Below are 13,291 nucleotides of genomic sequence, written 5' to 3' on the forward strand. Positions count from 1 at the left end.
TTGAGATGTTCTGTGTTTCTTTCAATTATTTAAAATATAACAAAGAATTTAGTAAAATAATTTAGCTATCATTAAGCTAGTGTTAGGAACATAAATTATGATTAAGGCTTGGTAGAAGATTTTCATTCAAAACTTATGAAAACAAGACATTTGCACTACAGAGCCAGAGCCGGTTTTGGCTGGGTTGGTATCGAAAGGGTTAAATTCATTATTTTAAAATCTAACTGGGATAGAGGCAGTGTATTTTAACAAAAGGATTAATCACTCTATCAATATTACTACTATCAAACTTGTATATTTGGCCATTTTGTTGGCTCTACGAGAGTTGGTTCTCTCTTTTCTGTGCATTCTCCTCACACAGCAACCACTTATAATAACACTTTCATAATGCTTTTTTTTTCATCCACAGTGAAACTGTTATTAATTTTAATTAATTAAAGCTCAAACTGCAATTAAGTGCAATTTTAATTGACTTCTACCTTGTCTAAATAAGTGAGGAAATTAGCTATTACTATTCAAGAAAGATCACAGACATTCGACTGAAAATATATGACAGCCCAGCTGATGGCTATCGTTAACACATGCGTGTGTATGCATGTGTGTATATGTGTGCGATCATATGTAGATTTGTGTGTGTATTGAGAAATAGTAAAGTAATGTGTACATAGCCATACCCACAAACCTGTACACTTTATCTCAACATACACCTCACTGCTAGCATAAATATTTAGGTTTATCTAAGAATAACTTGTGAGAAAATCACTTGGTCCTTTTTTTATGAAGAATCTCATAAACAGCCTCTGATTAAATCTCACCAAATTTTCTTGGAGAATTTATACATTTTTTTCCCTAATTCCTTCATATGAAATGGCATCAGTGTTTGCAGTTGCCTTAAGTTAACAAAATGTAGCATTACTGACCAAAATGATCAAGATTTTATGAGAATAGTAAAGTAATGTGTACTAGCCATACCCACAAACCGTACACTTTTATCCACAACATACCCTCACTGCTAGCATAAATATTAGGTTTATCTAAGAATAACTTGTGAGAAAATCACTTGGTCCTTTTTTTATGAAGAATCTCATAAACAGCCTCTGATTAAATCTCACCAAATTTTCTTGGAGAATTTATACATTTTTTTCCCTAATTCCTTCATATGAAATGGCATCAGTGTTTGCAGTTGCCTTAAGTTAACAAAATGTAGCATTACTGACCAAAATGATCAAGATTTTTTATTCTGCAACAGTGATTTATTATATCTAATGATAATTTAAGACATGATAACACTATAATTAAAAAAACATGAAATTAACATTTAGTGATAAGTTCAAATCCCACTTGGTAAGTGATCAACTCCATGTTAACTTGTTCACATACACTATTCTATAATGAAACAGTGCAGGCAAAGACAACTGGCTGAGAATACAGTTTTGCAATTAGGATGAAACAGGTCTTAGAATTGGTCCTGCTTGATGGCATCTCTAATAGATGTCTTGTACTATATAGCCCAAGTATTTGAAATTGTGTACATGGAAACTGTATGAAAGCCAGTCACATGGACTATAACTGTAACTGACAGGTCAAGCTTTATCATGCATCATGTTGTCTGTTATTTTATTTTCTCCCCCACCCCTCTCTCTTTATATATATATATGTATGTATGTAGGTATGTATGCATGCATGTATATACACTTTATCAAAAACCAACAAAAATATTACGAATACTGTTACTCCGAGTTTCACGTTCACGGTCGTTGGCCAGTTTGTTTCGAAACGAAACTGTCCAATGAACAGGAATGTGAAACTCTGAGTAACAATCTTAGTGATATATTTGATGGTTTTTAATTTATGTGCTTATTCTGATGTGTATACATATATATACACACACTCTCGGAGTGGTTGGCGTTAAGAAGGGCATCCAGCTGTAGAAACTCTGTCAGGTCAGATTGGAGCCTGGTGCAGCCATCTAGCTCACCAGTACCAATTCAAACCGTCCAACCCATGCCAGCATGGAAAGCGGATGTTAAACGATGATGATGATATATCATCAAGTTGACTTGATGCAATATAAAACCAAAAAGGAAAAATTCAATTGTCACTAACTAATACTGTCTGAGGGTGCATGATAGCACATACATTGCTAGAAATAAGAGTCAAAGACCCTTATAGCCACAAGCAGCACAAGTCTATGCACATAGATGATGGTTAACATGATGGCAAACAAGGTGGCAAACTGGCAAAAACGTTAGCATGCCGGGCAAAATGCGTAGCCGTATTTCGTCTGCCGTTACGTTCTGAGTTCAAATTCTGCCGAGGTTGACTTTGCCTTTCATCCTTTCAGGATCAATAAAATAAGTACCAGTTACGCACTGGGGTCGATATAATCGACTTAATCCATCTGTCTGTCCTTGTTTGTCTCCTCTGTGTTTAGCCCCTTGTGGGCAGTAAAGAAACAGATTAACATGATGGCGAAGATGATGATGAAGAAGAGGATGAAGAAAGGACGCTGTTGTTTAACCTCAGACCAAAACAGATCAAACAGACTTATGGCTGATGGGTAGTTGATCACATAGCTAACTGCTACCCTCGGATCTTTTTTTTTAGATAATACCATGCAGCCCCACAAGTTGGGGGATCATAGTGGGGTACTGACATGTATTTCTTTGTATTTTTATTTGAAGTGTAATGTAGAAGTCTGCACATTTTGTAGTGAGACATGCACATTTTGTGACATTGGGTGCAATACAGCCGTTTTGTTGACTGAGGAAGGCATACATTTTCTTTATATATGGGGTGCAGCAAGAAAGTCTGCACGTGCTGTACTGAAATATGCATGCATCTTTATCGCAGTGCAGTGTAAAGCCTGAGTGCATACTAAAACATGCATATTTCTTTACACTCTCAGAGTATGGAAGTCTACACATGTTGCTATCCAGACAAGATTGTTAAAGATGTTGCTGCTGTTTAACTCCAAGTCATCCTTGATTGAGCTAACCAATAATCAAAGGTATTCCAGCCATGACCAACACAAGCCTTGAAGACTATATAGGACTTCAGTTTCTTGTGAGAATTTCCTTGTATAAGACAGGGGATCAGATATTTGAAGTTTAGCTGCTATTTCAAGCAGGTTAGATAATAGCATAGAGGTTCCATCATTTGCCTTGTCAAATGATTTTTCCTCTTCGTGTTTAACCCCAGACCAAACAGACCTATGATCTAAGTGACCCCAAGGATGACCACCCCATCATTTTAAAAGTATGTTGGGTAACATTATTTAACGTTCTGTCTTCATACAAAGTGATAATGAATGCTTTGAAGTAAATTTGGCAGTTGTTTTCAGCAGGTCAAACAAGCACATAGCAACTTCATTTGTATAAGTCCTCATAGTGACCACAGTATAAGCAAGTAAGCTTCACTTGGAGTGCAACAACTGTTGACCATTTAGTTCCACTAGAATGGAAGACCAATACTGCACACTCTAATATGCAGCAATTAATAAATATTGCATGCAGTGTTAATGCAATGAGCCTGCAGAATTATTAGCACACCAGGCAAAATGCTCTACTTTCTCTGTCATGGTCAATGCGATGACCACAAGCTACATACTTTCCTTCCAAACACTGTTGTAAACAGCAGAAGTGAGCGAGAATGCTAAAACTTAGTGCACATGCACAGCAGAGTTCAGGGTCAGTTTGTGCAAAGCAGCTTCACTCTGCATGCTTTAGCTCTTCATTACTGTGGCAATAGTCCGGATACTTATAGATCAGACAGTGTCTATTTATCAGAAAACTGAATGAGAGAACTGAGTTTCTAGAATGGTAGATCTGTGTGGATGGTGGTTGTGGGTGATTTGTATTGGTTTGTATATGTAGTGGCTGAGTCTGTTGGAGTTTGCTGCAACAAAATAATGCTGCTCCTTATGTGTCCAAGTGATCTGTCATTATAAATATTTTTTTGCTTTGTTGCATAAGTGACATGTCAGAGTGGATTCGTGTGCAGTCTATTATGTTCTCTGTAGCAATACGGGGAGAGAACAGGCAAGCTAGACAGCAACAAATAGAACACACAGCTCATTTGTAATAGCTAACAGAGCAAGAAACACACGTATCGGATAAACAGTGACAAATAACAAATACTTTACAACAGATAGCTAATGACAGGTACACCACATCACTACCAACAGATAGAACAATTAGAGAGGAACAGCTATGTGGCAACTGATACAGCAGATAGCTAACCACATATGCAACAAACAGCTCAACTAATAGCAGATCCCTCGTATAATAGCCAGTGATATATGACAGATTCAACAGATAGCTAATCACTGCACTTGAATAGATTAAGAGAATGATTAACAAGCGAGAATGAAGCAGCTAGCAACAAGTAAAATAGAAATAGCTAACTATTCTTTGGAAGAGTGACACAATAGATTAGCAAGTGACAAACAAGACAGATAGCAAGCAACAGACAAAATACACACAAGATTGACTAATCGTAAAAATAAGTGGCAACTAATGGCATAGATAACACAATGTTTAAATAAATGTAACATTTTCTGCCTCTGACATTAATCTAGATATTTTATTAACCATGAATAATAAAGCTTATAAAAGATACTAATAAAATGTATCAGGTCAAAAACCTACTTAAGTCTATCAAAGAAAGTAACACCATAAAAATCTCTTATCATCATCATTATCATCATCATCTTTTACATCCAGTTTCCATGCTGGTATGGGTTAAATAGTTTGTCTGTCACACACTGAGTCAGTTCTTCTTCACAATGGCTGATCCCTAGATGGGTCAGATGACCATGTCTTTCTTATATTTACATGTGATTTCTATGCTTGGGTGCCCTTTCAAATACCTTTTAACAGAGTCTACTGTGTGCATTGTACAATGACACGAACACTACTGAAGTAGCTGCTATAGTTATATTTTAAACATATTTATTGGGATTAGAATTAGTTGAATACAGAGCCGAAAGCATGACTGATAAAGCCCAGTAAAATTTCATGACACAACTATTCTTGTCTTCAGTAATTTCTACGAAAATTTAACAGTGGGACACTAGTCCATGAAGATATCTAAAAACGAAAAAAGCCATGTGCTGGATGGAATAGAATAATAAAATGTAAACAATAAACCACTGAGCAAAGTCAAGTTCTGCTTGACTAAATATTTTCCCCTCTCTTTTGCAAAACATGCAAGGGGAACATTTGTAAAACAGCATTTAGTGAAAATGGTTAAGAACCATGCATGGTTTCTTTGTTACACGTGTATAAATTATTACTATAACTCACTATTACTGTGAGTGAACTTACAAACTGCATTGGATCATTCTAAAAACCAAAGCACATTAAGCATGCAGTAAAAGTTTTGAGTGTAGTTGCATGTCCTGGGCCATCTTTCTTTCTCTGTTAAACACAGTACAGGAAGTTATAAAGTAATCAATGAAGGGAAGTAAAATAGTGTATCTTGAAGCAAAAAGGGTCTGCAATGTTAATTAGATCCTCATTTGAACCTATTTCTCTTGACATAGATATACATCCTCATGCAAAGCATAAATATTATACTATCCATTTCTTATAATATTGAGCATTATACTAAGCAACAGAAACAAAGAATTCTGAAGAAAAATATCTTGTAATCATTTGCATTGAAATTATGTTGAGCAGGGTGATGAATATTGATCACTTCTGGAGACAATCAGTGGCATCAAAGAGCAGTCTTGTGCTCCAATTTCACCATACAAATTTCATCAGGTGTGTTTGGATCTTTGTGTAGGGGAATTTATACCAAAGAGGAGAAATGTTTAGGTTGAGTTTAGGCAAATTTTTATAAAGTTATTGCCATGTGAAACCAGTAGTGCTTTCCTTGAAAAATATATTTGGTTGCAAGTAAGCAACTAATATTCTTGATTGTTAACATGTAGAAACATGAACCAACAAAAAAGCATCTATGCAATTGCTCAACCCGCCAGAAATAACCACTAAATTTACCTGAAATCATGATCTATTGTCTTTAAAAAAAAAAGGACACACTGGATAATTTAACCCAAGATAAACTGCACCATAAGAATAAAACAAACTGGATGGTGATTGTTAGAACCCTTTTGATCAAAGATCTATTTTGATCTTTGAAACAGGACTAACCTGTGGTTAAACAACAATATATGGAAATCAGACCAGCAGCTTTCAATGCCATCTTATATTTGCTGGGTTTTTTTTTTTTTTAATTATTGGGTATATAGCTTTGAATTTGAGAAGCTACATTTCAACTGGTTATTAAAGACAATTTTGGTTTATGCCAGGAATGAGAAATTGTTTAAATGTACAAGAATGTACATGTACCTATGTGCATCTATAACTACATCTTTAGTGTTGGTTCAAGCTCCTTATGCTCTGAGTTCAAATCCCACCAAAGTTAGCTTGCTTTTCATCATTCCCTTGTGTGCGTGGAGGGGAAGACTCAGTAAAATTAAGAACCCGTCAAGTATTGGTGTCAATATAATTAACTATGCCCTTCCCTACAAATTTCTAGCTTTTGTCAAATTGTCAAGTTATTATTACTATTATTATTATTATTATTATTATTATTATTATATAACTACCACAATTATTACTATTTATTATTATATCCCTTTCATGGCTTTGCAAGTAATAATATAATAAAGGGGAAAGGGAAGTTCAGTTCAAGAGTTCCCCCAACTGCTCCATACAAAATATTAAAAAAATAAATAAAACACAATAATGAATGCCAAGCCAAAAGCAATAAATATTTTCCTTGAAGAACACTTAACTGTGAAGTCATTTATTTTCACTTATAATGAAGTATAAAAGGTAACAAGCAAACACAAAACAAAGCAAAACCATGTGAAAATAGTTATTCCATTATTCTTCTTTCTGTCACTGGTTTCAGACAATGAGCTGTGGCCATGCTGGGGCATCACTTTTAAGTGTTTTGTTGATCAAATCAACTTCAGTACTTAAAGTTTAGAACTTATTCTACTGGTGTCTTTTTCGCTAAATTGCTGAGATATGTGGATGTAAGGTAAAGACCCCCTTCAGTCATGAATGACCATGGAATTGCACCTAGAAAGTTCTCCTCTGAGGCAAGGTTGTTTATGGAAGACCAGCAGTCGCCCATGCATACCAGCCTCCCCTCTCCATGACATCGATGTCATCCCAAGGGAAAGGCAAAGACTGATACAGCTTGGCACCAGTGATGTTGCAACTCATTTCTACAGCTGAGTGAACTGAAGCAACATCAAAATAAAGTGTCTTGCTCAAGAACACAACACAGCCCGGTCTGAGTATCGAACACACAACCTCATGATTGTGAAACTGATGCTCTAACCACTGAGCCATACACCTTCATGTGGATGCCAATCATCATTATCATCATCATCGTTTAACGTCCACTTTCCGTGATGGCATGGGTTGGACGGTTTGTCTGAGGACTGGCGAGCCAGAAGGCTGCACCAGGCACCAATCTAATCTGGTAAAGTTTCTACAGTTGGAAACCCACCCTAATGCCAACCACTTTGAGACTGTAGTGGGGGCCTGTCAGGTGGTACTGGCATCAACCACGCGTGAATGGTGCTTTTTAACATGCCACTAGCATGGGAGCCAGTCTGGTGGGACTGGCATCGACCACGCTCAAATGGTGCTTTTTACGTGCCACCAGCATGCCAATATCAGTTGTTAAAAGAAGGTGCATATACACACATGATAGACTTCTGAGCAGTTTTCATATAGCAAACTCGCACACGAAGCATCAGATAGCCAAGGGAAATAGATGACACTAGCCGAAAGTGCTCTACAATGGGACTGAACCTGAAACCATGTGGTTTGTACGCCAAAATTCTTCAACCAAGGCTGTGTTTATTCAAAAAAAAAAACATTACGGAGATGTACTTGCATAGCAAGGGACCTGATCTGAGATCGTGTATTGAAACTAAAACAATTGCAGCATGGAAGGTGTTTATAAGCCATTTAAAAAACATACAAAAACTGTTAGATTCGTTACAACATTTAAATTTAATTAGTCAAAATATTTTTGTCGCTTTGAAACCATGACCTGTAGACTGACAAAATTCCATGCAAAAAAAAACCAGTTCTCTTCTTTCCATAATTCAGTCTTCTACAAAGTAACAGCTCATCAAGTTCCAAAGATTTTTAGAAGAGAGAAAGAGTGGGGGGTTGAGTAAGGAAGAGTTCATATAGCAGAATGCAACAGGAGAGGAAAGTATGTTTCAACACCAGCACAAACACCACAAAAAAAAAAGTCCTAAATTCTAGCAAGTCTTCAACTAGGCCATGATGACATTCCAATTTGATGTGGAGCAGTGATGTATTTATACATTTATTTTATTATTTGTTAAGGTTTCTCTTGTTGTCAGTAAAATATTTTAATTGGTGAAAAAGCAGTCTGCTTTGACTTAAGTGAAATCACAAAGGAGCCTGAAATGTATTCTATAATTGATATACAATAAATGGATTTAGTGAGAACCGCCAAGGCAAATGGAAAATCAAACAAATAAATAAATGGATAAATTAGTAAGCTATATTTTAAGCAGTAAAAATTTACTAATGTATTTACACACAGATGGGATGACAATGATAGGGGTGGATAGTATAGTACCATGGAATATCAAGTCTGATTTTAACTAAGAGAATTTAACTGGAAACTCTAAAATGTTTAAGGATTAAATTTGGGGCCATTGAAAACTATACTCTCTTTTCTCTTTCTCTTTTACTTGTTTCAGTCATTTGACTGCAGCCATGCTGAAGCACCACCTTTAGTACATATTCTATTGATCTTTTTGCCGAACCGCTAAGTGACGGGGACGTAAACACACCAGCATTGGTTGTCAAGCAATGCTAGGGGGACAAACACAGACACACAAACACACACATACATATATATACATATATACGACAGGCTTCTTTCAGTTTCCGTCTACCAAATCCACTCACAAGGCATTGGTTGGCCCAGGGTTATAGCAGAAGACACTTGCCCAAGGTGCCACGCAGTGGGACTGAACCCGGAACCATGTGGTTGGTAAGCAAGCTACTTACCACACAGCCACTCCTGCGCTATAGTTTTTTTTTTTTTTTTTTACAGCCAGACATCTGACTAGGGAAATGAAGTGAAAATGAACCCTAGTTTTAATCCCTGACAAATCGCAATAAGCAGAGTTATGTTGTATTGTTGGAAGAACATTATAATGTCTGTGATTAAATAAGAACTCATAGGATCTGTAGTCAAATACTATGGCTTCATATAGCTACCTTGTAAAAGTTTGCCACACTAGTTTCCAAAAATATGCACTTAACTGTCTCCAACAAATCAATAGTTCATGGATTATTTGTCAAATCTATAACCTTATAAGTGTGTGTACGTGTGTGTGTGTGTGTGAGAGAGAGAGTGAGAGAGAGAGAGAGAGAGAGAGAGAAGAAAAGTATATATGCTGTTAATGTTTGCTCTCCAGAATCAATTAATTAGTTGTGTATGGATAGATCTTTGCATATACACTTAAATTTTTTATATTTATTTAAGAGACTTGAAATTTTTTTAATGGTGCACCATAAGCAAGTGGAATATGCCTAGTCTACAATAAAAGGCTTTTTCCTCAAAATTTATCTTCATCTCACATACATGGCTGTGTGGTGTCACTACCCAGCACCTTGGGTAAATGTCCTTTATTACAGCCTCTGGCTGACTAATCTTGAGAAAGAATTTGGTAGATGGAAACCTTCCACCCTTCCTGTACTGCTGCTAACCACATCATCCTTCCTGAGCCACTCCTATTTCTTTTACTGACCCCCACCATCACCAAACTGATATTTACAGATAACCATACCTCCACCCTTGTTCACCATTCACTACCCTCACCTCATCCCCCATCTCTAATCATCTGTGGCCCTCCTCTCACACTCTTACATACTTATGCAAACACCCACACCAATCTTCTGTCCAAATTCTTTCCCATCCTCATATTCTTGTCTCCTGAGAGACATATACTCTGAGACCCCATTCCTACCATTTTTATCTCACTTTCCAGCTGCTCTCACCTTTCTATAACAAAGTTGTTTTGGTTTTTTTTTAATTCACTCTTTATCTTCTTAGTTTCAGTCATTACACTGTGGCCATGCTGGGGCACTACCTCGCTGGATTTAGTCAAACAAATCGACCCCAGTACTTTTCTTTTTTCCTAAGCCTGGTATTTATTATATCAGTCTTTTTCTGTCAAACCACTAAGTAATGAAGACACTAGTTGGGGACAAACACAAATACACACACACATACATAATACATACAGATATGTACACACACACACACTCTCTCTCCATATATATGCAGGGTGCGGTGAATAAACTGTTGTCTAAATTACGCAAAAATGAAAATAACACTGACATCTCATTTTAACAAATAGATTTACCAAAATTACAAAAACATATCTTGAAGTACTAAAGAGTAAATTTATTCAATAAAATCGCCTTTGGCTTCAACCATGGCCCTCCAGATGACTTCGGAATCTTATCCAACTCTTCTGGATAATTTCCTTGTTTAAGTTGATGAATGCTGCCGTAATCCTTGCCTTCTGTTCATCTTTGGTGGTACTAGGAGTTTTGTTGGTCTCTCACACAAGTGCATCCCACACATAATAATCAAGGGGTTGCAGTCAGTAGTGTTAGGTGGCCAGATGTTAGGGGTGATGAGGTCACAGAAATTGTCTGACAGCCATGACTGGGTTCTCCTGCTTGTATGGCATGGTGCAGAGTCCTGTTGCCAAACATAGGGTCTTCTAATAGCCACCCTCTTGATCCAGGGCAGCACTTGATGTAGGCCTTCATGTTGAGTCTGAGGCCGTGTGGGAAGATGAATGGAGGCATAATGTTACTATCACTAGTGATCATTCCAAACACCATGATGTTGACTGGATGTTTGATTTTTATCACTCTCAATACTTGTCCTCAGATTAACACCCAAACACTGAAATATTTGTATTGGAGTTTCCGATACGGATGCCAAGTAGTACAGCATGTTCTTTCCAAATTTCCGGTAGCATGAATTGCGTCATTGTGCTGTTTGTCTCACAGATGGTGCCCAGCTGAACCTACTCTACTGTGTAGTCGACAAAATCAAAAACAAACAATGCATATGCACAAAATTAAAAATATAATATTGCAACAGTTTACCCGTTGCACCCTCTGTGTGTGTGTATGTATACACACAATTATATATACACACACATATATACATACATATATATATATATATATATATATATATATATATGTATATGTATATATATATATATATATATATGTATATAGATATATATATAACACATCTTTTCATTTCCCATCTACCAAATGCGCTTAAAAGGCTTTGGTTGGTCTGATGTACAAGGTGCCATACAGTGGAACTGAACCTGGAACTATGTAGGTGTGAAGCAAACTTTTTACCACAAAACCATGGCCATGCCTTATAATAAAATGTTTAAAATATTCTTTTGAGGGTATGGAAATTCAGTTTTCCTCTGGTGACAGTATTTCTAGAGCTGAGGAAGAGTTAGAGAAAGAATTAGAACTTGCAAAAATTCCAAGAATATAATCATCCAGTATAAAAATGTGTTGACAGTTTGTTATACAAACCACATGCATACACCCACAATGAGAGAAGAATAATGTGGAGGGTGCATTTGAAGTATTTATCAGTAGTTTTGCTAAGTTGGGATGGGTCTTGATTAATAGAGATAGTAAAATTAGCTAAAGAATTGGTAACCTAAGCATTTTATGTAGAAGTTTGTGTGAACCAGAAGATGCAGGGATGAGTCAGTTCATGTGTGTGAGATTTGGTGTCGGTGTAGGTGTATAAGAAAGTTTGTGTGTGAGAATGAATATCCTGGCATTTTTGTGCTCCTTAAAAAAATTTCAAGTTTCCTCAGCAATTAGTATAAAAAATGTAAAACAAACAAACAGAAACTGAGCTTGGGTCGAGAGTGAATGTTAGCCCCCCCCCCCCACACACACACACACACCATTACACACATGTGTTTGTTTTACTCTCAATATTACAGGTAAAGCAAGTGACTGATGAAGATAAGTCAGAAAATTCAAGAACAAAATATTACAAAACTTACCGAGCACCAATAGCAATATCCGAAATGGCATAGAAGTAAGAACGTAAAACCTGTGGATCTCCAAATACTTCATCTCGGAAAGTATTTATTCTGTTCAATGTAATCCTTATGTCAGTGGCAGTGACAAAATCCTTTGGAAAAAATAGAAGATAAAAGAAAAGATTAATAAGAATTGGTTTCCTAAACTATTTTAAAAAATCATTAATCAAAGGAATTAGGTTAGGTTAATGATTTAAACACAATACTTAAACTTATTTTATAAACACTGGAAAGATATTTGGTGGTACTGACAAAAAGCTTATTGTCAAGAGATAAGAGGACAATCATGGACATGTGTTTCCATTTCACAGACATCATCAGAACATCACCTGTCCAACATTGTTTCCAATAGCCAAGGGATTCGGACATAAACAAAAAGAGTAGAACACATACATGGCCTTGGTAATTTGTAAAATTTAAGCAACGATGAATTAAGAGAAATGACTCCGAGTGGCCAGTGGCATGTATTTGAACATAACTACATCATCATCACCATTTAACATCCATTGTCCATGCTGGCATGGGTTGGACAGTTTGACCAGGGTTGGCCAACTGAAGAACTGCCCAGGTTTCATGTGTTGTTTTAATATGGCTTCTACAGTTGGCTGCCCATCCTAACAACATCATCCACTTTACATAGTGTGCAAGGTGGCTTTTTACATGGAACTGCACAAGTGCTTTCACTTGGCACCATATCAGCGCTTTGACATGGCACCAACATCAGTGCTTTTTACGTGGCACCGACACAGGACTCTTTCAAGCCAATCCTCTTCACCAAAGGGAGCAGCCTTAAATGCCATACAACATAAATTCATGATTTATTAAATTTATTAAAATTCCTCCACTGAAGCCTATCCAACACAGCCATATTTTTTTCTTCTCGTCACCCCCACTATCTTACCACCCAGTTTTTCTTCCACAATTCTTTCATCCAGAATGCTAATTATTTGAAGGTAATATACATCATCATCATCATCATCATTTAACTAATTCAGCAAAGCAGAAGCTGTTATAGTTTCAATAGGATACACAACAAAAGTGTGTTTGTAGGGTCAGTGGTTGTAATATATTGATGAGGGGCTGTTTATTTCATGC

The 13,291-nt window shown here is 36.6% G+C and overlaps 1 protein-coding gene across 1 annotated transcript in view; it reads right to left on the minus strand.

Annotated features, from left to right (window-relative positions):
• Positions 1–13,291, minus strand: part of LOC115212053 (laminin subunit gamma-1) — a 214,419-nt gene that overhangs the window by 76,521 nt on the left and 124,607 nt on the right. Inside the window, exon 3 of the mRNA XM_029780865.2 lies at positions 12,158–12,288. Coding sequence (XP_029636725.1) covers positions 12,158–12,288 — 131 coding nt within the window. The remainder of the gene's footprint in view (positions 1–12,157; positions 12,289–13,291) is intronic.

The sequence above is a fragment of the Octopus sinensis genome, linkage group LG1 (assembly GCF_006345805.1).
Source record: "Octopus sinensis linkage group LG1, ASM634580v1, whole genome shotgun sequence".
Taxonomy (NCBI): domain Eukaryota; kingdom Metazoa; phylum Mollusca; class Cephalopoda; order Octopoda; family Octopodidae; genus Octopus; species Octopus sinensis.